General features: G+C 48.7%; 2 protein-coding genes across 2 annotated transcripts in view; one reads left to right on the forward strand and one right to left on the reverse strand.

Moving 5' to 3' along the window:
* Positions 1 to 23,311, forward strand: part of LOC147711671 (uncharacterized) — an 860,812-nt gene that overhangs the window by 705,541 nt on the left and 131,960 nt on the right. The window lies entirely within an intron of this gene.
* Positions 4,267 to 7,805, reverse strand: LOC147711672 (zinc finger MYM-type protein 1-like). The gene is made up of 3 exons (XM_086922384.1): positions 7,514 to 7,805; positions 6,598 to 6,709; positions 4,267 to 6,475 (listed from the first exon to the last, which is right to left on the reverse strand). The coding sequence occupies exon 3, from the start codon at positions 6,450 to 6,452 to the stop codon at positions 4,341 to 4,343; it is 2,112 nt and encodes a 703-aa protein (XP_086778510.1). The 5' UTR covers positions 6,453 to 6,475; positions 6,598 to 6,709; positions 7,514 to 7,805; the 3' UTR covers positions 4,267 to 4,340.

Below are 23,311 nucleotides of genomic sequence, written 5' to 3' on the forward strand. Positions count from 1 at the left end.
AGCAGATATTGATTCAGCAATCCAAATCTGGTTTCTGCACCGAGGAATTGGGAGGAGGGAGACTAGCCTTGAAATCAGTAGTCTCCCGCTAGAATCGCATAGCTATCAAGGTTCCAAATTGCTCGTGTGTGACATTTCCATGCTTTTAGTGTGCTAATGAGTGGCAGTCAATGGCCAAATTTGTGACACTTAAAGTGACACTCTCTCTTGCCAGTACAACCAAGCAATGAAATGCATTGAAAGCAATAAATATCAGAAAAGTACACTCTTTTGAGCAATTAGAAGTTCTAAAATGACCAGCAAACTGCTGCAAATACCACGACGTGGAAGGTTAACACTTGCTTTTTTCTAAACACTAACAATGCAACGGTTGCAACAGCCTGTCTATAATTCTGTGTAATACAATTTTGAAACAGTATGCATATTCAGTGTTTTTAGTCACAGACTGCGACCTCGTAGCACTATAATACAGAAGCCACTATTTCCCAGTTTAAAAAGCAGTACTCATGCCCATTTAACCCTTGATCAATCCCCGCTCTGGGATAGTTTATGGTGCCCTTCATTCCCTTTCACTTCAGTCCTGAGGAAGACCCTGGTAAGGAATTTAGAAACCTACAGTGTGTCTGGGGTCGAAACGTTGACATCTTTACTGCTCGCCAGCTTAATCAACAGCGATTCTGCACTTTCATACGATTTCAAAGCATGGCTCCGCATTATATAGATATTATTTTGAATCATGTGGCTTAAGGTTGATACTTTGTTTGTTTCATGTCAAGAATTATGAGATTTGCACCTGACCTTCTCTATATACCCTCTCACCTTCACTTCAATCACCACATCATCCTTTTACTTGTAAACCCCCTTTCCCTTTCCATTTCGGGCACATGTTCATGCTAATGTGTTGACCTTCCGGTGAATATATGTGCCTATCAGCAGTATGTTTTTTTGGATCACCTCACTGGCGATTGGTAGAGGCAAGAATAAGCCGAGCACTTCGCTCTGACTCACAGAGAAGTGACACAGACAGTTGGGTGATGCTGCCTAATCCTCAAGCTTCATGCGCTTCTCCTGCTTTCTTTTCCTTTAACTGCAACGAGTCTTGGGAGTTCTTCGACCAAGCTGTGCAGGGGACAAAGGGCTGCAACAGAGGCGGCAGTTCAGAGCATCTTTCGGAAGGGTGGAGAGTCAGGCAGGGAGTAGCTTACTCTGGCAGGCTGGAGTGGCGCTAAATATTTTATATGTGAACAACACACATCGCTTTACTTTTTAGGTCTCGGCGTCAACGCGCGGAAGCGCGTCTCCGCCGGAGATCTTTTGTCAGGGACTATGCTTCCCAGGAGACAGACTTGGCCACGCGCATTGCCTCTTCAAGGAGGCGATTTCCGCTGGCCACGCGCTCGCGAACGCGCTCAGCTGCTGTCTCCTGGGAAGCAGCAACACCACACGCGCATGCGCAGAAACAGCGACAGACACACACACGAGCGCTCATGCACGCACGCACCCACACATACAGCGAACCCACCCCCGGCGTCGCATGCATACACACACACACACGTGCACCGAGCATCCCCCCCCACCCCTCCGCCGTCGCATCCCGCCCCCCACCCCTCCCCTCCGCCGTCGCACACACACACGCAGACATACAGGCATTCTCTCCCCGCCCCGCCGGACACGCAGACATACAGGCATTCTCACCCCCCCCACCCTCCCCGCTCCCCCCTTCCGCTCCGCTCCGCTCACCGGTCAAAGGCCCTCCGGACTTGTGCAGCCTCCGACCGCGGGGCTCTCCCTCGGTGCTCCTCCAGGCACTCCGTGGGCGCGGGCTTCACAAAACGGAAGTCCCGCCCCACGATAGGTTTCGTTTTCTCAGTCCCGCCCCACGATAGGTTTTGCCTGCAGCTCGTCTGTCTGCTGGGCCGGTGTCGGCTCGGTTTGCATTGGCAAAGTCAGTAGGTCGGGTTTAAAGGGTCAATGCATATAAAGGCATTCACAAATGCAGTGTACATGCGCCCCATGTACAAACTCAATTTTACATTAACAAATGCATTGTTAGCTTTGCCAGTGCGGCGGAAAAAGAGCCAAAAAGGACTGCTTTATCTATAGAATACATTTAAGAAATTAAAGAATTGAGTGGGGGAAGCAGCGTGATGATTGAGTTCATTTTTTAGATTGCAAATATCCCATCGTGCATTCTACTGGAATAGTTTAAAAGCTGAGTAAGAAACCAAGCCACCAGTGGTATGAGGTGAGCGGGCAGTGCTGCTCTGGGTGGAGAAATTGATACAGTTGGAATATTTGGGATCAATACTTTTAGCAGTCATCTAGTAAGTAACACCTAAAACGGATATTTTTAATGGATACTTCTAACTGCAGATTTTAAGCAACTAAATAACCACGGGCATATTGGTATCGGAGATTATATTTAGTTACACTAAAGGGACAGGTGTAGTGAGTGCAGAGTAGTGAGTGCTGAGTGCAGAGTGCTGAGTGCAGAGTAGTGAGTGCAGAGTAGTGAGTGCAGAGTAGTGAGTGCAGAGTAGTGAGTGCTGAGTAATGAGTAGTGAGTGCAGAGTAGTGAGTGCAGAGTAGTGAGTGCAGAGTGAGTGCAGAGTGGTAATGCAGAGTAGTGAGTAGTGAGTGCAGAGTGGTAATGCAGAGTAGTGAGTGCAGAGTAGTGAGTGCAGAGTAGTGAGTGCAGAGTAGTGAGTGCAGAGTGCTGAGTGCAGAGTGCTGAGTGCAGAGTGCTGAGTGCAGAGTGCTGAGTGCAGAGTGCTGAGTGCAGAGTGCTGAGTGCAGAGTAGTGAGTGCAGAGTAGTGAGTGCAGAGTAGTGAGTGCAGAGTAGTAAGTGCTGAGTGCAGAGTAGTAAGTGCTGAGTGCAGAGTAGTGAGTGCAGAGTAGTGAGTGCAGAGTAGTGAGTGCAGAGTAGTGAGTGCAGAGTAGTGAGTGCAGTGAGTGCAGAGTAGTGAGTGCAGAGTGCTGAGTGCAGAGTGCTGAGTGCAGAGTAGTGAGTGCAGAGTGGTGAGTGCAGAGTGCTGAGTGCAGAGTAGTGAGTGCAGAGTAGTGAGTGCAGAGTGGTAATGCAGAGTAGTGAGTAGTGAGTGCAGAGTGGTAATGCAGAGTAGTGAGTGCAGAGTAGTGAGTGCAGAGTAGTGAGTGCAGAGTAGTGAGTAGTGAGTGCAGAGTAGTGAGTGCAGAGTAGTGAGTGCAGAGTAGTGAGTGCAGAGTAGTGAGTGCAGAGTAGTGAGTGCAGAGTGCAGAGTAGTGAGTGCAGAGTAGTGAGTGCAGAGTAGTGAGTGCAGAGTAGTAAGTGCTGAGTGCAGAGTAGTAAGTGCAGAGTAGTGAGTGCAGAGTAGTGAGTGCAGAGTAGTGAGTGCAGAGTAGTGAGTAGTGAGTGCAGAGTAGTAAGTGCAGAGTAGTGAGTGCAGAGTAGTGAGTGCAGAGTAGTGAGTGCAGAGTAGTGAGTAGTGAGTGCAGAGTAGTAAGTGCTGAGTGCAGAGTAGTAAGTGCTGAGTGCAGAGTAGTAAGTGCTGAGTGCAGAGTAGTAAGTGCTGAGTGCAGAGTAGTAAGTGCTGAGTGCAGAGTAGTGAGTGCAGAGTAGTGAGTGCAGAGTAGTGAGTGCAGAGTAGTGAGTGCAGAGTAGTGAGTGCAGTGAGTGCAGAATAGTGAGTGCTGAGTGCAGAGTGGTGAGTGCAGAGTGGTGAGTGCAGAGTGGTGAGTGCAGAGTGCTGAGTGCAGAGTAGTGAGTGCAAAGTAGTGAGTGCAGAGTGAGTGCAGAGTGGTAATGCAGAGTAGTGAGTAGTGAGTGCAGAGTGGTAATGCAGAGTAGTGAGTGCAGAGTAGTGAGTGCAGAGTAGTGAGTGCAGAGTAGTGAGTGCAGAGTAGTGAGTGCAGAGTAGTGAGTGCAGAGTAGTGAGTGCAGAGTAGTGAGTGCAGAGTAGTGAGTGCAGAGCAGTGGCGGCTGGTGACATTTGAAAGTGGTGGGGCGTAAAATGAAAGTCGTACTGCACCGTAGCGAGCGAGCGTAGCGAGCGAGCCCGAACCCCTTAAGGAGGGTTCGGGGGGAATTCCCCCCGAGAAAATTTTGAAAAAAGAGTGGACAAATGGTGCATTTTCATGCAAATTTGTGAAAGCAGGAAGGTTAATAAAGCAATTGTGAAAGTGCAGTTATTACATTAATAAAGTGGTGTCATATAACATAGGTAGCTGCTTATTCTTCTTCATCATAACCACAGAGCTTCATAACAGACTTTGAAACACAATGCATTGCTGAGTACCTCACAGATGTATTTTAATAACAAACAAATAAACAGGACGCCAACTAGCAGCATTTAAATAGTGTTCACTTTTTGTAATGAAAATCCGCACGTCTGTTTTTCATGGAAGCAAACTTCTCAATGACTTGACCATTGAAGTCTGGTATTCGTTTAACTAACTCACTCTCGATGGAAAGCATTGCTAAGGCATTCAGCCTGTCCTGTATCATGGTGTTTCTTAGGAATGTTTTTATTCTGTTCAAAGCGGAAAATGAACGTTCCGACTCTGCTGTTGTCATCGGTGTGGTGATGAGTATTTTTAATAAAGTCACTGTTTCTGTTAGTGTGTTTTGCATGTTAAGGTTCAGAATTAAAGCAAGCAAATTAATTGCATTAGTGGCCTGCCGGTATACATGCATTCCATACAGTACAGTTAGTTCTGTTCTCAGATCCTCTTTGTTGAGCATAGGGTAAGCATCAACAGCGGTATTCAGTGCTTGCTCAGGGAAGGAAATATCATGTTTAGCAAACAGATCACTTTTTAGTAATGTGGCACTCACCAAATGCTTTTTAAAAGAAAAGCGTTCCTTTGCCTGCATAATTATAGTGTCACATATCTCTTTGGAAATTCGGACTAGACTGCTGATGTCTTTTCTGCGGTTAGAGAAAGTAGAATCATTTGGCAGTGTGCTGTCTAAATTGTCAACGTCTTCTCTGATTTCCGTTATGCTTGTGACAAAGCTGTTGATAGATGTTTCCACATGGATAGTATCTATTTCACGTTTTTGCAACGTTTCATACAGTGCTTCAACTTTTAGCATTATTTGAAAAAACAAAAACAGCAAAAACTGAAACTCCCTGTCTTGCAGTGTTCTAGCAAAGCCACGGGCCTCATTCCGGCTTTTGTAGTCAAAGTCTTGATTTGCTTCTATGGTGTCAAAACATTTCTCAAGATCAACCCTATATAGGTATATTAGGCGGATTGTACGGATGTGAAAATTCCAACGAGTTGGGCCTCCCTTTGGAATCCTTCTGTTAACAATGGTATGAAGTAACTCCGTTCTTTTGGGGGAGCGTGAGAAGAATGCTGCCATTCCGCCTACATCCAGGAAGAATATCTTTGCCTCAGAGATCTTTCCTACTGATTGTTGCATAATCAGATTTAGTTGGTGGGCATAACAGTGCACGTAATGGGCATTAGGGTAGACATCTTTAATTTTTTTTTGTACTCCACCGGAGGTTCCACTCATTACTGCAGCACCATCATAGCTTTGTGCAATCAGTTTTTCTTTTTGAGTCTGCTCTGGAAAAATGAAGTTTAGTTCCTGTAGAATAACTGAAGAAATGCTTTCTGCACAAGCGTCTTTTAAATGGGTGAATCCATAGAAGCGTTCCACAACTTTGTTGTCACTGTCTAGGTACCGAAAGACCAATACTGACTGTGTATTTGTGGCCACATCAGTGGTGTCATCAGCCTGAATAGCCACAAAGTCTGTGTTTTTCAGCTGTTGTACGATAGTGCTTTTTACAATCTCTAGCATGCACTCAAGCAGTTCATTTTGTATGATTTTCGAGGTGCCCTTGAAGACTGTAGCAGTTGATAGATGTGCTTCGAATACATGGTCTATGCTTGCTATTAGGTCCACAAGCCCTAAGAATATACCAGGATTTGCAGAGCCTTCCGATTCATCATGCCCTCGTAAAGCCAGTTCAAAATCACCACAGAAACGAATGCAGTCAATGATTTTTGACAGCACGTGTCTATTCCTATCAACTGCTTCATTGTGCTTCCGTATATTTGTTTGGTAGGCCTCGCTTAAGTGGGCTTCAATCGGTTTATCTCCCAACATTCCCAGTCTTGTCAGATTTTCCATATGTGTTTTCGTGTGTGCATGCTTCTTTACTTTATCTGACAAATGCTTCAAGTCTTTAACTCCTTTTTTGGTCCAAGGAGTTTCACCACCAAACAGCAGGCAGGGGAAGCAGAACAGAGTATTTGTTGAAGAACATCCTGTAAGCCAATCAACTTTTGTGTACCAGGTGTTTGTGAAAGAACGTGTGTAAAGCTTCCCTCTGTCTAGGGAACTTTGTTGTAGGTTTAGGGTTGGCCGGTGAGGTCCTAATTGTTTTACAATTAGTTTGTCTTCACGTTTCAGTCCAAGGAACGGCTTTGCAAGTAGATGCTCTACTGTATTCATGGTGTTGCCAATGTTAGTGTTACCTGTCAATAATCAAAGTACAACGTATGAGGTTTGGTGCATGTATTTAGATGCCACCCACCATGTACACAACTTACATAGCCCTGGACTACTAGAATGTCAAATATAGCAGCAGTTTCCTTACCTTAAACACTGGGGTTGTTGGCTGCGTTGTAGCAGAAAAGGAGGTTGGCGTCTCTTCTTCTTTGCTTGATTTGCCCAAAAATTAGTTCGGCAGCCGGAGGCTTTACCAAATGCTGAAAAGCAAATACAACAAAATGTAGTTGTGTCAACCAAACACACCGACTTTTAACAAAAGCATTCAAACTGTAAAATATGGGCAGGCATGTACAGTGGTGTAACGCAAAATGAGCCTCTTCCCTTGCAGAATGTGCTGAAGCACCCCTTAGTGATCACATCACGATGCATTTCTTTGATCATAAGTGCCTCTTATTACAGAAAAAGTTGGAGACCCTTGGCTTAAGTGATCCACAAAGACTTGACCCTGTACACTGCACATTACATTTGGGTTATACATCAGGTTTCACCTTCTTATAACAATACACTTGAATTTTACTAAGTGGGCTAATGCAATTCCTTCCATTGACCAGTACAGTCTAGGGGCACACTTTTGGTTCCTATGTGTAGTCTATATGCAGACGACGATCATCTGAATTATTAAGGGACTCAGATCACACTCCTGGAAAGTGGTTACGCCTGCCTTAGCATTGCTTTTGTAGGCCATGTGGACTTTTAGAAGGTTCACGTGGGCAAGCTGGCAGACATGCCATTAGGAAAACGGACACTGGAACCAGGAGGACAAACGCAAAATGAGCCCCCCCTGTAGCACGTAGTTAGCGGTTGATCTATAAACTATAGAGGTAAAATCTTCTCCAGTGAAAATTAATCTACCTTTGAAACAATACATGCACTATGGAAAATATGCAAGAAAAAGAAATACAAAAGAAGACTGAACACTGGTATTTGACGCCACCCACCATGTACACAACTCACATAGCCCTTGACTACTAGAATGTAAAATATAGCAGCAGGTTCCTTACCTTAAACACTGGGGTTGTTGGCTGTGTTGTAGCGGAAAAGGAGGTTGGCGTCTCTTCTTCTTTGCTTGATTTGCCCCAAAAATTAGTTCGGCAGCCTGAGGCTTTACCAAATGCTGAAAAGCAAATACAACAAAATGTAGTTGTGTCAACCAAACACACAGACTTTTAACAAAAGCATTCAAACTGTAAAATATGGGCAGGCATGTACAGTGGTGCAACGCAAAATGAGCCCCCCCTGTAGCACTTAGTTAGCGGTTGATCTATAAACTATAGAGGTACAATCTTCTCCAGTGAAAATTAATCTACCTTTGAAACAATACATGCACTATGGAAAATATGCAAGAAATACAAATTCAAAGGAAGACTGAAAACTGGTATGTTGTTGTTTTTGTCATTGCATCCAGATATATGATACAACAAGTAACATCATACTTACAAGTCAGGACTACTGGCTTTGTCGATGGTTGTTAGTTGCAAAAGAAAAATAAGCAGCAACTGTGGCTTGTATATAACAATGAAAAAGCTTCCACAATGCTCTTAGGTTTGGTGTAAATCTCAGATATTTTGACATTTCATTTAGGTGCACGTCTGGAAAGCTGTGACATTTGCAGGCATACTCAAGGAAATGTTTGCAAATTCCTATTCACGGGTATGCAGTAAGTGTACTGTGTATTTATTTATGCATGTGAAATTATAATCACATATGTGCAACTGCCCTTTTGCTCTTTGAAGTTAATTTCTCCAAGGACACAAACATTACCTACACACCTATCACTTTTGTTCCATTCTCCTTTTCACCAGGGTGGGAAGAAGTCGTGAAATCACTGAAATGTTTGTCAGCACCGACCAACAAGTGCGTCTGGGGCAGTCAACAAACTTTCGAACGCATTCCCTCCCTGAAATGGGCCGACTATTCCGCCTGCCACAGATTTATTCAAATAAAAATAAAAAGTATGTGTGAGTACTTAAAAGCGTCAAAGTACACTGTGTGGATCACAAACGAGGCACTACACTTGGAAAAAAATGACATTTGCACGTGCAATTTGAACTTGTAAATAAACCGTGCCCTCTTTATTTTCCTTGCAGTCGCATTCATCCATCCACACTTTCTCAATGAGACAGAGAATCTGAGCATCTATAACTTATCCTCTGTGGTGCAGGACATGCGCCTGACACACTGGTTATATTCAGTTTCAGAAAGCACAGACTCGCCATTTTCATAAGTAAGAAAGCAATACACAAGGACGGGACAGGTGCAAAGTCAAGGGAAGCACGAATTTGGGTGTAAAATGGCGGCGGGCACATGAACAGAGTAATGTGACAACAGGGGTTAACTTGTACCGGTGCGAGCAGCTGGTGGCACCGACTCTCTAACCTTTGATGACCAGGACTTCTTTATCTTCTTCTTAATCTGACCCACAGAGAAAGAAAGAAAAGGGAGAACGAAGCAGGAAGGTAAAGACAGGGAAAACACAGAGGAAGGGAGGAATCAGGAACTAAACATAATCTGCAAAAGAGATAAAGAGACAAGAGTTGGGTGGCGGGGAAAGAGGCGTGAAGAGGAATCAGGACTAGGCTGCGTTGGTGAGTAGGGCATGGGGCCCTGCCAGCAGTGGGCTCCTGAGAAAAGGATGGTCCTCGCGCTCAATTTATGAATAAATTAAGCACTCCAGTATAGAAGAACACGGTTTGGGCCCCTCCAGGCACCACACCATATTTGGACGCAGGGGAGGAGTGGTGGAGGTATGGAGTGATGGTAGGGCAGAAGGAGAAAGTATGGCACAGGAAGACTCCGTTTCAATAGGTCTTGGGGGGGCAAATATCCATTAAAATGAGCGCCTAGAGGAGAAGCATAATTGAGATGCACATCCTAATACATCTTACCTACTGGATAACAGAACCTGATGAAATCGGCAGAGAGAGGCAGGAAAAAGCAAGCAACCAAGGCGCACAGCAGAGGAGTTTAGAGCAGAATGGTTTAATACAGTTCTTAATGTGACCGTTTTACTATTTCCAAGTGCTACTATTTGAGGGTTTACTATTAATTAATTTAATGATACAGTTATTGACCTCAGAAGAATGCCAGACTAAGTTGGCCCTTTCTGGACCCCAGCATGTGTCGGCAGGGAGGAGCGCTTAACCCCAGGTCTAGCGTTTTTAAAGGCCATAAAGAAAGCTATTAGAAGCTAATTATTAAGCGCTCCTGGGGGATGGGGCTCAGCCCTTTTCATCCACCAAGGGAGACTTAATGGCGCGTGCTACGGAGGTGTGCGCTTCCAGGAAAAATATGGCGTGCGATGATTCATCATAGGTTTCTGCACACTCTGGAGAGTTAAAGGTCCCCATGGAGGGACAGCTGTGGGCAAATCAGAGCATCTATGAGGCTGTTCCTTTCGATAAACAGTTTAAATATTTGGGGTGAGACACACACAAGAGTTGTCAATAATATCGTTTTAGTTAAGGTTCAATCCATTAATACGTAGGAAGATATCCAATAGGTAACTTAAAATACACACACTGGCCCACAAAACATTCCAGCAATGTAAGCAGGTTTGATCGTGAATGTTTTATGCATGCTGGTTGAGGCGGCGGGACACCTACCCAGTCAATTCTTTGAGAAGCAAGAAAGCAGAAACACAGATGGACCCCAAAGGTCACTTCGAACTTTATTTTGCTTTGGCAATTGACACAAGCCTGCTGTTGTGCATAATATCATTGAGATATAGGTAGCGCGAGCCAGCATGTGGCTAATGAGACTTCGTGCTCACAAAGGTGTTGGTAAAATCGATGACGATGTTTATAATAATACATACAAAGAGGCACTGCTAATTACTGCCTTGCCCACAGAGACAAAAAAAATCCGGTAGTGCGAAGCATAACTGACAGAAATCAGGCGGTGTTATTGTGTAGTTCTCCAGTTTGTACCTGTCCGTGACCCACAACGGTCCAGAAATATTCTCCTAAAATACTTACACTCAAATGTAGTAATAAACCGCGTACCAATTTTAGCTTACACTGGGAGTTATGTTTTAAAAATATCTCTTGTGTGGGACACAGTATAGTTTACTTTATGCTCTCTATTTTCAAAGGAAAGAACCCTGCAGAACAGTGTCAGTTAAATGTTTAATTTGAGCGTTTCAATAAAAGCACCTTTAAAATTGAACAAGTCCCTGATAATGAAACGGTGTGAACCAGTTGAAATCGTTTTAATTCTGACAGCTCACTTGAAAATACCACTGCTTTGAGAGAATTTGTGGCATGAATATTAACTGCCTCTAGAATTTAACCAAAAATTTGTAGTCAATACAGCGATTGGTTGAAACACCCGTTTTTGTTAGTTTTTGTGGAACAACGCCCAAAAAAGTGTTAATGGTCTTTTTAAAATGTATGCATCACTCCCGCTTTTTTTTTTTTAAATAATAAACAGTTGTAACGAATAAGTAAATCACACAAAACTGAACGTACTGCTTTAAATTCACACCTGCGTTTGGAGAATATCTACGAAATTTTTTAATTCTCCAAAAATTCCAGCACCAGCATTGCTCACATGCATAAGTGTGTTGGCACATGCGACAATGACATGTACATGGTGACAGTTACACATGTGTAAATGCTTCCCAACCGTGTACGTGCGCTTGCTCACTTTTTTCTTTCTTTTGCCTATGGAGCAATCCAGCCCCGCCTCTGTGGCGAAGTAAGAGCGCCAATATCCCCAAATGCAATTACGGGTAATGCCCTGGTTGGGTAGGAAAGGACTGCTATAATTAATTTGGAGATCAGGGGGCCCTCACATTCCCGGGCCCCAGTGCCACTAAACCTGCTGCACAATTGGTAGCTACGCGGCCTACGCCCCTGCACCCACTCACTCAACGTGTTTTTTAGATGCCCCCTCTCCATTCCCATCCTGAATAAGGATGGACTCTTAACATTCAACAAACAGTAGTAACTCTCCAATAGTTTCGAGGGTGGAAATGGGCTGAGAAAATATTTGCAATTGCATAAAAACGCAGGGCCATATTAGCAAGGACTTATACACATAACACCTTGTAGGCCTCAATAGGCACAATGAGCCTGGCTGTGATGCATCTCAAGGTGATCGGTTCACGTCACCAAGACCAGAGAGGTGCTCGTCATAGTGTGGGTAGATGAGATGTCAACTTAAATATATAAAAGTTTAACTTTTATATAATATTTTTCAGGTCCACGTCCATACTTGCACACAGGTCCGGAACGGAAGGATTAGAATTTCACTGACCTGAGTTGACACTCCACACGCTCGACGGCGACTGCGAGACTAGGTGAAGCTCAGACCAGACATCCTCTAGACTGTCCCTCATGCGCACGAGTCGACCACGAGGAGAGTGGAGACCACAAGGAGGAAGGGAAGGTGTAGGGTCGATTTGCCCAGCAACTAGAAATGCCCAATCACTGAATGGCTTAACACCAAGCCACTACAGTGATTGGGCATTGCTTTAGATGCTCCCACCCCCGCGGTGAGACACTAGACCGTGAACATGTACTACTGTACTGTTACAGGACACTACAGTAGTACAGTACAGTAGTAGCCAGCCAATCCTGACGCTGCTCTCTTTAGAGGAGAACTGCTCTCTAAAGAGAGCAGCATCAGGATTCGACTGAGCACGAAAAAAACGGCGCTCTTTTTTTAAGCACTGGGGTATGTTGCATGTGCGCACCCCGTACTCTGCAGTGCTTGCTTTTTTGAAACCATTTAGTTTGCTCGCTGCACAGAGGCAGTCGGGCAAACACTACATGCGCTGTGCGCACTGTGCCGGCACTCCAGCGCCACCCAGTGTCACTGTCAGACAGTGCATGTCACATCAAAGCTTCAGCTTGACACGAACCACGGCCGCAGGCTCAGGGCAATAATTATCGGGTAATTTATTCGAGCGGCGCGTTAATTTATAAAAGTTCTATTAACGCGCCGCTCGAATAAATTGCCCGATAATTATTAGTGGGGCAACGCCCCACCGCCCCAATGGTAAAACCGCCACTGGTGCAGAGTGCTGAGTGCAGAGTGCTGAGTGCAGAGTAGTGAGTGCAGAGTAGTGAGTGCAGAGTAGTGAGTGCAGAGTAGTGAGTGCAGAGTGGTAATGCAGAGTAGTGAGTGCAGAGTAGTGAGTGCAGAGTAGTGAGTGCAGAGTAGTGAGTGCAGTGAGTGCAGAGTAGTGAGTGCAGAGTAGTGAGTGCAGAGTAGTGTGTGCAGAGTAGTGAGTGCAGAATCTTTTGATTTAAAGAAAAAAAAATGTCATGAGCAATGCCAATAGCTCTAACTTTAATGATGCCGAGACCATTGCATTGCAAATGCTTGTTTCATTCGTGGAGGCCATCTGCACCAGCCTGAGACCAGAGGAAACACAGCCCCACTCAATGACTTTAAATTTAGCAGCCCTGCCTGTGCAGGAAGATCCAGCACCTCATTTGTGGTTCTCAGAGAGGCCGGGTGGGGCTGACAGAGCGCACACAGTTTGTGTTTCTGACACGGGAGAAACACAATGTATCCCAGGTAACCATAAGAAAGAGTCCTCCATGCCCGGCGCTGGCATCTTGAATTCTGTCACAGGATGAGCGGCAGTGCATGCAGAGATTAAGTGCTGCACACAAGGCTGGTTTTTGGAGCACTGCACGAGCCCCAGAGCGTGTCTGGGAGCTATGAATGTGTGACCAGTGTATTTTAATCAGTTGTCGAAGTGGGGGGAAAAAAGTAGGGGAACTGTGGGTGGAGAATCAGGGGGCGGGAATAACCGAAGATTGGATCAGTGGGTGGAGTCAGGGTGTGTCACTTCTGTCCTGTCACTTCTCCTGCCCCGTCACTTCTGCCCCATTCACTGCTCCTGCCCCGTTCACTGCTCCTGCCCCGCTCACTGCTCCTGCCCCATTCTCTGCTCCTGCCCCGTTCACTGCTCCTGTCCATTCACCGCTCCTGCCCGGTTACCGCTCCTGCTCATGCCTAATCACCGCTCCTGCACCATCACTTCTCCTGCTTCATCACTTCTTCTGCCCCGTCACCTCTCCTGCCCATCACGTCACATGTCCATCACATCACCTGCCTGTCATATCATCTGCCCGTCACTTCTCCTGCCCGTCACTTCTCCTGCCCGTCACTTCTCCTGCCCTGTCACTTCTCCTGCCCGGTCACTTCTCCTGCCCGGTCACTTCTCCTGCCCGGTCACTTCTCCTGCCCGGTCACTTCTCCTTCCCGGGCACCTCTCCTGCCCGGTCGCCTCTCCTGCCTGGTCACTTCTTTTGCCCAGTCACTTCTCCTGCCCCATCACTTCTCCTGCCCCATCACTGCTCCTGCCCCATTACTGCTCCTGCCCCGTTCACTGCTCCTGCCCCGTTAACTGCTCCTGCCCCATTCACCGCTCCTGCCCCATTCACCGCTCCTGTCCTTTCACCGCTCCTGCCCAGTTACCGCTCTTACCGTCACTTCTCCTACTTTATCACTTCTCCTGACCCATCACTTCTCCTGCCTGATCACTTCTCCTGCCCCATCACTTCTCCTGCCTGTCACGTCTCCTGCCGGTCACTTCTCCTGCCCGTCACCTCTCCTGCCCAGTCACCACTCCTGCCCAGTCACCTCTCCTGCCCAGTCACCTCTCCTGCCCAGTCACCTCTCCTTACCTGTTGCCTCTCCTGCCCCGTCACTGCTCCTGCCGAGTCACTGCTCCTGCCCCGTCACTTTTCCTGCTCCGTCATGTTTCCTGCCCGCTCACCGCTCCTGCCCATTCACTGCTCCTGCCCGTTCACTGCTCCTGCCCATTCACTGCTCCTGCCCATTCACTGCTCCTGTCCGGTCAGCACTCCTGCCCCATCACTTCTCCCGCCAGTTCACTGCTCCTGCCCGCTCACCGCTCCTGCCCCGTTTACTGCTCCTATCCGTTTACTGCTCCTATCCGTTCACTGCCCCTATCCGTTCACTGCCCCTATCCGTTCACTGCTGCTGCCCGGTTACCGCTCCTGCTCATGCCTAATCACTGCTCCTGCCCCATCATTTCTCCTTCCCCGTCACCTCTCCTTTCCTGTTACCTCTCCTGTCCTGTCACTGCTCCTGTCCCGTCACTTCTCCTGCCCCGTCACTTCTCCTGCCCTGTCACTTCTCCTGCCCTGTCACTTCTCCTGCCCTGTCACTTCTCCTGCCCGTTACTTCTCCTGGTCGGTCGCCTCTCCTGCCCCATCACCTCTCTGTTCCTGTCACCTCTCCTGTCCTGTCACCGCTCCTGCCTCATCTCTTCTCCTGTCCCATCACTTCTCCTGCCCCGTTCACTGCTCCTATCCGTTCACTGCCCCTATCCATTCACTGCCCCAATCCCTTCACTGCTCCTGCCCGGTTACTGCTCCTGCCTAATCACTGCTCCTGCCCCATGACTTCTCCTGCCCCGTCACCTCTCCTTTCCTGTCGCCTCTCCTGCCCTATCACCTCTCCTTTCCTGACACCTCTCCTGTCCCGTCACCGCTCCTTACCCATCACTTCTCCTGTCCCAACACTTCTCCTGCCCTGTTCACTGCTCCTATCCGTTCACTGCCCCTATCCTTTGACTGCCCCTATCCATTCACTGCTCCTGCCCAGTTACCGCTTCTGCTCATGCCTAATCACTGCTCCTGCCCCATCACTTCTCCTGCCCCATCACTTCTCCTGCCTCGTCACCTCTCCTTTCCTGTTACCTCTCCTGTCCCGTTCACTGCTCCTATCCGTTCACTGCTCCTATCCGTTCACTGTCCCTATCTGTTCACTGCTCCTGCCCGGTTACCCCTCTTGCTCATGCCTAATCACTGCTCCTGCCCCATCACTTCTCCTGCCCCGTCACCTCTCCTTTCCTGTCACCTCTCCTGTCCCTTCACTGCTCCTGACCCGTCACTTCTCCTGCCCCATCACTTCTCCTGCCCGTTGCTTCTCCTTGCGGGTCACCTCTCCTGCCCCATCACCTCTCCTTTCCTGTCACCTCCCCTGTCCCGTCACTGCTCCTGCCCCATCACTTCTCCTGCCCCATCACTTGTCCTGCCCCGTCACCTCTCCTGCCCAGTCACTTCTGCCCAGTCACCTCTCCTGCCCCATCACCTCTCCTTTCCTGTCGCCACTTCTGTCCTGTCACTGCTCCTGCCCAGTTCACTCTGTGTACAACATCGACAAATTACACAAGGTGGCAAGTTCCCCACAGTCCTCTGTTTGGGGAAAGCTCCTCTGTAATCACTGGCATATGCTAAAGGCAGACGTTGGACGCATTGTCATTCGAAAGGGGTTAATCAGCCTCTATCGGAATGACAATGGGCCTGCCCACAGTCTGTGTAAGCTCAGGGAGGGGCTGCTGCAGCCTCTGGAGTTCAACAGAGAAGTGCGAGCCACCCCTGGCACCCCACAAGCTGAATGAGCAAGTTATCGCGTCCCTGGATGCTTTTTTGAAAGAAAGAAGTAGGGGAACGGACTGAAATAATTTTTTAAAGTAGGGGTACGCGGTGCCCTTCCGATCCCGCCAACTTCTACAGCTGATTTTAATAGGTAGGCACCAGCATTAAAATGCGCTAGTCTAACCCCTGATGCATGGTACCTGGTAGGGCTGGAATCGGGAGGGTTGGCATTTTCCTGCTTCATTTCATATTGGGATAGTGTTCTCTTGTCATCCGCCTCCTGCCTCCCCTGTCACCTTCAGGAATGGGGTGCAAGTGAGACACAATCCCCAGACACGTGTCTGCCAGGATAATGAATGGCCTACGTTTGGTGGAGAGGCCTATCAAACCTGATTACAGCTGTGATATGTTTGTGGCTGACTGATAGATTCAACCAAAAGCTCAACTTTAACATTAACATTTAGTAGTAGTTTCATTTATTTATTTTTATTTATTTATTTTATTTTATAGTTTTAATGGAGGGCGAAACAGACCCGTGCGGGTATCAGACCGCTTTACAGGATTAAGGGATAGTATACAAGCGTAGGGACGTGGGGATACATTGGGAATGGTAGGGGGTGCATTATTCAAGAAAAGCACACTGCACGTTTAAAATCCAGGCTACATATGATATAAAAATTAATACAAGTCGATACAATATACAAGAAGGCATGCAGTCTCAACTCTAGGTGGGATGTCCAGGAGTGCAGAAAAGGTATAATCCGTCAAGCCAGGGATATTGCAGAGGTGGAGAGTTGGGTAAGTCAATGCGGTAATTGTAAAGTATTTGTTAGGCGAGGTATTTTCCCATTAAGAAGGTTTTGGTTTCCTTCTTAAAGTGTGCCAAGGATGGAAGTCTTCTGATGGTGGGTGGGAGAGAGTTCCAGATTCTTGGGGCGGACCCAGAAAAGGCCTGATAGTAGGTTTTGTTCTTCCGGAAGCGTGCTGGTTGCAGCATCAGGTGTTCGGCAGATCGAGAATTTCTGGCACCTCCGGATAATACGAGTTTTCGTGCAAGAAATGAAGGGGAATTGGAGAAAAGGGCTTTGTGAGTAATGCAAGTCAGTTTAAATTGGATTCTGGCCTCTAGGGGAAGCCAGTGCAGGGCTTTGAGGTGGGGGGAGATGTGGTCGAATTTCCTTGCGCCAGTAAGGAGTCTGGTGACAGTGTTGAGGCAGGCTTTCAAAGGGGCCAGGGAGTTCTTGGGTAGCCCTGCAAGAGTAGAGCACGCATATTCTAGTCTGGAAATGACTAATGCCTGAGTTGCTGTTTTAAGGTTGGCCACATCGAGGAAGGGTTTTAGGTTTCTTAGGTAACTTAGGTGGAATCTGGCTCTTTTGGCCATAGAGTTGATATGGCCGCGCATGTTCAGGCTACCGTCAAGTGTTATTCCAAGAGATTTCGCGGAGTCGACAATAGTAGGAGGGCAGTTTAGCGATGTGATGGTATTGATCCATTCTGGGATGTCTGGATTGGGTTTGGGAGGGGAGATCAGGAGAAATTCAATTTTACTTGCGTTGAGTTTTAGCTGGTTGGCGGTGAGCCAATGGACTGTCAACTTCAGGGCCTCGTTCAGGGAGAAAATGTCCTCAGGGGAAGAGATTTTTATGTAGATCTGAGTATCGTCAGCGTACATAAGGTACGAGATGTTGGTGGCACGTAGCACCTCGTAAGAGGTTCAAGGTAAAAGTTGAAGAGGGTAGAGGAGAGGGTTGATCCTTGGGGGACTCCAACCGTAACCGGCGAGGGGGCGGATAGATTACCGTTGATGAGGACTCTCTGTGAGTGGTTCTGGTGGAAGGATCTAAACCATTCAAGGAACATGCCATCCATCCCCATCCTAAGTTTGAGACGTTCAAAGAGAATTTCATGGTTAACTGTATCAAAGGCAGAGGACAGGTCTAGGAGGATTAGGAGACAAGTTTTGCCTAGGTCGAGGGCTTGGAGGGCGTCATCCACTATGTGGAGGAGGGTGGTTTCCGTGCTGTGACCAGGTCTGAACCCTGACTGGAAGTCATCAAGCAGGTTAAAGTTGTTGATGTGTAGGCTTAGCTGCTGTTGCACACATTTTTCCAGAACTTTGGCAAGGAGAGGGATGTTAGATATGGGCCTATAGTTCTCGGCAGAGGCAGGGTCCAGCGTTGTATTTTTTAGGATGGGGATAACTTGGCCAGCTTTGAGCAAGTCTGGAATTGAGCCCTGTAGGAGAGAGGTGTTGATTATTGAGGTCCAGGAAGGGATGATGACCTGAGAGGCGGCAGCTAGGCAGTTAGAGGGGAGAGGATCATTAAAGTGATTGTTCGGTTTTAAGGAGGCAAGAGTTTTCGAGATAGAATGTTCATCATAGGTTTTAAATTTGGACCAGTGCGCTAGGTTCTTGGGTGTGGTTTGGGAGGACAGTGCAGAGAGAGAAGGTGGAGCAGGCAGATTTTGGTTCTGGTTGTGAGTAGCGAATTTAAGTTCATTTCCAAGAGCAGTGATTTTGTCGCAGAAGAAGTAAGAGAATTCCTCGCTTGATATTAGGGGTTTGGGTGTTTCTTTGGTGGTTGACGCTAGTTTGTTGGATTGGTGTTAGACCAAGTCGAACAGCTTGCAAAGTCGATTTTTGGTATTCTCTAGTTCAGATCTGAAGAATTTTTTTTAGCATTTCTGGCCTGGCGGAGAAGTTTTAGATGTGCTGCTGAAGGGTGTTGTTTCCAGTTTTGTTCAGTCTGTCGAAGGGATCTCCTCTCCTTGTTGAGGGATCCGCTGAACCAGGGATTTCGGTCTTTGACCTGGGTTCTTTTTAGTTTTAGTGGTGCCTGCTCATCGAGAATGTCAGATATGGTTGAGGAGTAATGAGTCGCTAGGTTGTCAACCGAGATGCACTGAGGGGGCGTGGGAAGGTCAGACACACAACGCGCTGCCAGTTTCTCATGATCAAGGTTCTTAGTGTCTATAACCCATCTTTTGGGAATCACGGGTCGAGGTGTCCATGATTTGTGGGTGCTGGGTAGGAGGAAGGTGATGGTGTGGTGGTCAGACCAATCGCAGGGGTCAACAGAGAGAAGTTTGACCGCTGATTCCTTAGCAATAATCCAGTCTATAGTGGCGCCTTTCGAATGAGTAGGGAGGTAGCAGGCTTGGGTAAGGGCTTGATCAGCCAAGAAGTCTCTGATGGCATTGACCTGAGGGTCCTTAGGATCGTTCCAATGTAGGTTAAAGTCACCAAGGAAAATGTCATTAGAGTTTGGAGAAACCTTGGCTGTGATGATTTCCATGAGGAGGTCCGTAAAGTAGTCGTTCTTGCCTGGGGGGGTGGTAAAAGATGTGAAGTTTGCACAGCTGAGACTTGTTGTTGGAGATGGAGAGCGCAAGGTAGTCACAGGAGTCTGTGGGGTCCACGGGCAGTTCCGTAACAATGAGGTTGGAGCGGTGGATACAGGCAATGCCACCCCTTTTTTCTTTGGGTGCCTATCCAACCTTACGATGTTATAGTTGGGTGGGACTAAGAGGTCTAGGTAGGGCGATGAGGTATCCTTGAGCCAGGATTCAGTCAAGATCGCTAGGTCCGACTTATGACTCAGAATGAGGTCGGCTACATCAGATGTATGCTTTATAGCTGATCTGCAGTTTATTAGGAGGCCGGCAAGGGAGGGGTAGGAGAGATTGTCAAGGGTAGCAGCGGCGGTGGGAATTTTAGCTAGGTTGCTGTTGACCACCCCTCTGGTGCGGATGGTATCAGATCTGTTAGGGTTGGTTGCAAACATACAGATAGGGTGTTCTTCCCTCAGGTGTAAGGGGCGTGGGGTTGTCAAGGCAGAGTCCTAACTAGTGAGGAGGTCAGCCACTTCTTCCTCCCTGAGTTCAGAGGGATTGCTCAGACGTGAGTCTCTTGCTCACTTTGCCACTGGATTCTAGCAAGCCGGGCTGAAGACGGCTGGAATGCCAGAAACCGGTCCTCGGAAGCTTGTTTCCGGTCCAGGGAAGACATGGCTTGGCAGTTCGGGCTGGACTGTTCCCATGAGGCACAGGGTCAGACTGATATGCATATAGCCATGTCTGAACTGGGGTTGCAGAGTGGGCTAAAGAACGGTGATGGATTAAACCCAGATCTTTTGACTGGGTGTGAGTGTTTGATTGATTCAGATGCTCCGTCCATCACCACCCCCTTTTTTACCGCTTTTGGCCGCCATAAGTGTGGCAGGGTATGCTCAGACGTGAGTCTCTTGCTCACTTTGCCACTGGATTCTAGCAAGCCGGGCTGAAGACGGCTGGAATGCCAGAAACCGGTCCTCGGAAGCTTGTTTCCGGTCCAGGGAAGACATGGCTTGGCAGTTCGGGCTGGACTGTTCCCATGAGGCACAGGGTCAGACTGATTTGCATATAGCCATGTCTGAACTGGGGTTGCAGAGTGGGCTAAAGAACGGTGATGGATTAAACCCAGATCTTTTGACTGGGTGTGAGTGTTTGATTGATTCAGATGCTCCGTCCATCACCACCCCCTTTTTTACCGCTTTTGGCCGCCATAAGTGTGGCAGGGTATGCTCAGACGTGAGTCCCTTGCTTACTTTGCCACTGGATTCTAGCAAGCCGGGCTGAAGACGACTGGAATGCCAGAAACCGGTCCTCGGAAGCTTGTTTCCGGTCCAGGGAAGACATGGCTTGGCAGTTCGGGCTGGACTGTTCCCATGAGGCACAGGGTCAGACTGATTTGCATATAGCCATGTCTGAACTGGGGTGGCAGAGTGGGCTAAAGAACGGTGATGGATTAAACCCAGATCTTTTGACTGGGTGTGAGTGTTTCATTGTTTTAGATGCTCCGTCCATCACCACCCCCTTTTGTACCGCTTTTGGCTGCCATAAGTGTGGCAGGGTATGCTCAGATGTCAGTCCCTTGCTCACTTTGCCACTGGATTCAAGCAAGCCAGGCTGAAGATGGCTGGAATGCCAGAAATCGGTCCTCGGAAGCTTGTTTCCGGTCCAGGGAAGACATGGCTTGGCAGTTCGGGCTGGACTGTTACCATGAGGCACAGGGTCAGACTGATTTGCATATAGCCATGTCTGAACTGGAGTGGCAGAGTGGGCAAAAGAATGGTGATGGATTAAACCCAGATCTTTTGACTGGGTGTGAGTGTTTGATTGATTCAGATGGTCCGTCCATCACCACCCCCTTTTGTACTGCTTTTGGCTGCCATAAGTGTGGCAGGGTAGGGGGGCGGAGCTTGCAAGCGTCGATGCCGGACGAGTGAGCGCCGAGCTCCGCTCCATCACCTCTAAAATCCTGCAATATTATCCTCCATCTACGGGACTTTGCCCCTACAAGTGTGCTCTGCTGCAAGGGAAAACCGTTGGGCACACTCGGCTGCGTTCTTGTGGCGGAACGGCTGAAATTCACAGCGCTACGAGGTGACTGATACCCGGCGGATCAAGGCCCAAAAGCAGCGGTCTTGCCCGAGAGCTTGGCCGGCGTGCGTAACCCGACGTGCGGCCTGTGGAGCGACGAGGTCCCGCGGGACGGCGAACGACCTCTGTCACGGAGTCAGAAACCCGTGGGCAGCCCTGATAGCCCTGCTGTCCGGCACACGACTACGGAGGCAGGAGCGTACAACAGACAAAGCAGTAAGAGGGCCGGCGGAGGTCGGTGCAGGTCTGCGTGGGACGGCAGAGAGGGCCCACCGGAGAACACGTGGGCGGCGCGCCGGGCCTTGAGCTGCGGCCCGGCGCAGTGATTGTTGGGGTGCCTCAAGTCTGGGGGTTCGGCGGCGCTCCCCCACCCCACCACACAGCGCCACAAGTCATTGAGCAGCGCTGCGGAGCCCCCAATGATAGTGCGATCAGACACCGGGGGCCCAGAGGGGTGTCGCCGCGGGAGTGCACCGGCGATGGTGCGGCGAGGGTAGGCCTGACCTGCGATTCCGCCGACTACCTCTGTCCTGGTGGCGGCACAGGTCCCCCCTAATCACGGACAACACGATTTGGGCCCCTTCTGCCCCCCCCCCAATCCTGGAAGGAACCGTGGAGTGCTGTGCTACGTTGGGTGCCATGCGCAAAATGCCACTGCTGCTTTAAGACTTGGTGAGAGGGGTGCAACTAAATAGTCGGACGTTAAGAGTCGTGAGTATGCGTCCTTGGACATGAGTGGTGACCTAACGGAGGCGGCTGTAAGGCACGGAGCTGAGGACCCACCAACGCAGCCGATGCTGGAATCAGGTGCAGGTGCCCGCTGTGGGGAGAGGTCGGGCTGCCCTTGCGGGCACAGCTTCGTGGGCCCACGCACTACGGCCTACGGTGCGGAGTAAGCGGAAAAGACGACGAGGCGCAGCACTGCCGACAGACACAGTGGTGGCGGCGGACAGGATAGTGTGCGGACAGACGGCGAAACGCAGTGTACCTGTTACCTTTTCTCGGCTGCACGCAAAGGGCGAATTCCAGTACCGAAAAGTGCGGCACCTACCGCCTCTGACAATCAACTATGGGCAAAAACGACAGAACACAATCCAAATTGGCGTTCGACCAACGTAAGTCGAAAGCCCCTGAAGAGCAACAGCGGACCCCCACGCAAAGAGTGCGGGCCCCGAAAACACGCTCTATGCCGACATTAAGGACATGCTTGTATCCATGGAACGGGGGCTACAGGAAAGTATGGCGTCCATAGGCACGAAGATAGACGCGCTCACCTACCGCATGGATCGCATGGCGGAGAGGGTTGACAAACATGCGGAAAGACTCGATATGTCGGAGAGGCGCATCACAGAGGTGGAGGAGGCACAAACCGAATGGGACAAGGATCGTAAGCAGTTCTCCAGACTCCTACAAGTAATTCAGGAGAAGTCGGAGGATTTGGAGGCCCGCTCGAGGCGCTCGAACATTCGCATTACAGGGATTTCGGAGACGACGCAAACCGGGAGGATGGAACTGTTTGTGGAGAAGCTGCTAGTTACTCTGCTGGGAGACGATGTCTTCTCCCCGATGTTTGTAGTTGAAAGGGCACACCGAACGTTGGCTCAGCGACCACCCACGGGGGCAGCCCCTAGGCCGATCATAGCGAAACTGCTGAATTACAGAGACCGCGACGCAGCATTGAGGGTCGCCAGAGAAAAAGGGAAGCTGCAGTTCGAATGCATGGATATCTCCTTGTACCCTGACTTCACGGTGAAAGTCCAAGAGGGGCGAAGGCGCTTTGCCCCCTACAAAAGACAATTGCGTGAGCTGGGACTCGACTACGCAATGCTGTACCCTGCGAAATTGCGAATAAACAGGAGAGGGCACTCACACTTTTTCACCGATCCTAAGGATCTTCAGAAATCGCTGAAGGAGTGGACCAAAGAGCAGAGAGCCAGCCTTCACAGAGCATCCGATGACCAAGCGGACAGTAGCAGGCTGGATGAAGAGGAATGACACCCTAGCCAGCAG

Source organism: Lissotriton vulgaris, chromosome 5, assembly GCF_964263255.1.
Source record: "Lissotriton vulgaris chromosome 5, aLisVul1.2, whole genome shotgun sequence".
Lineage (NCBI taxonomy): Eukaryota > Metazoa > Chordata > Amphibia > Caudata > Salamandridae > Lissotriton > Lissotriton vulgaris.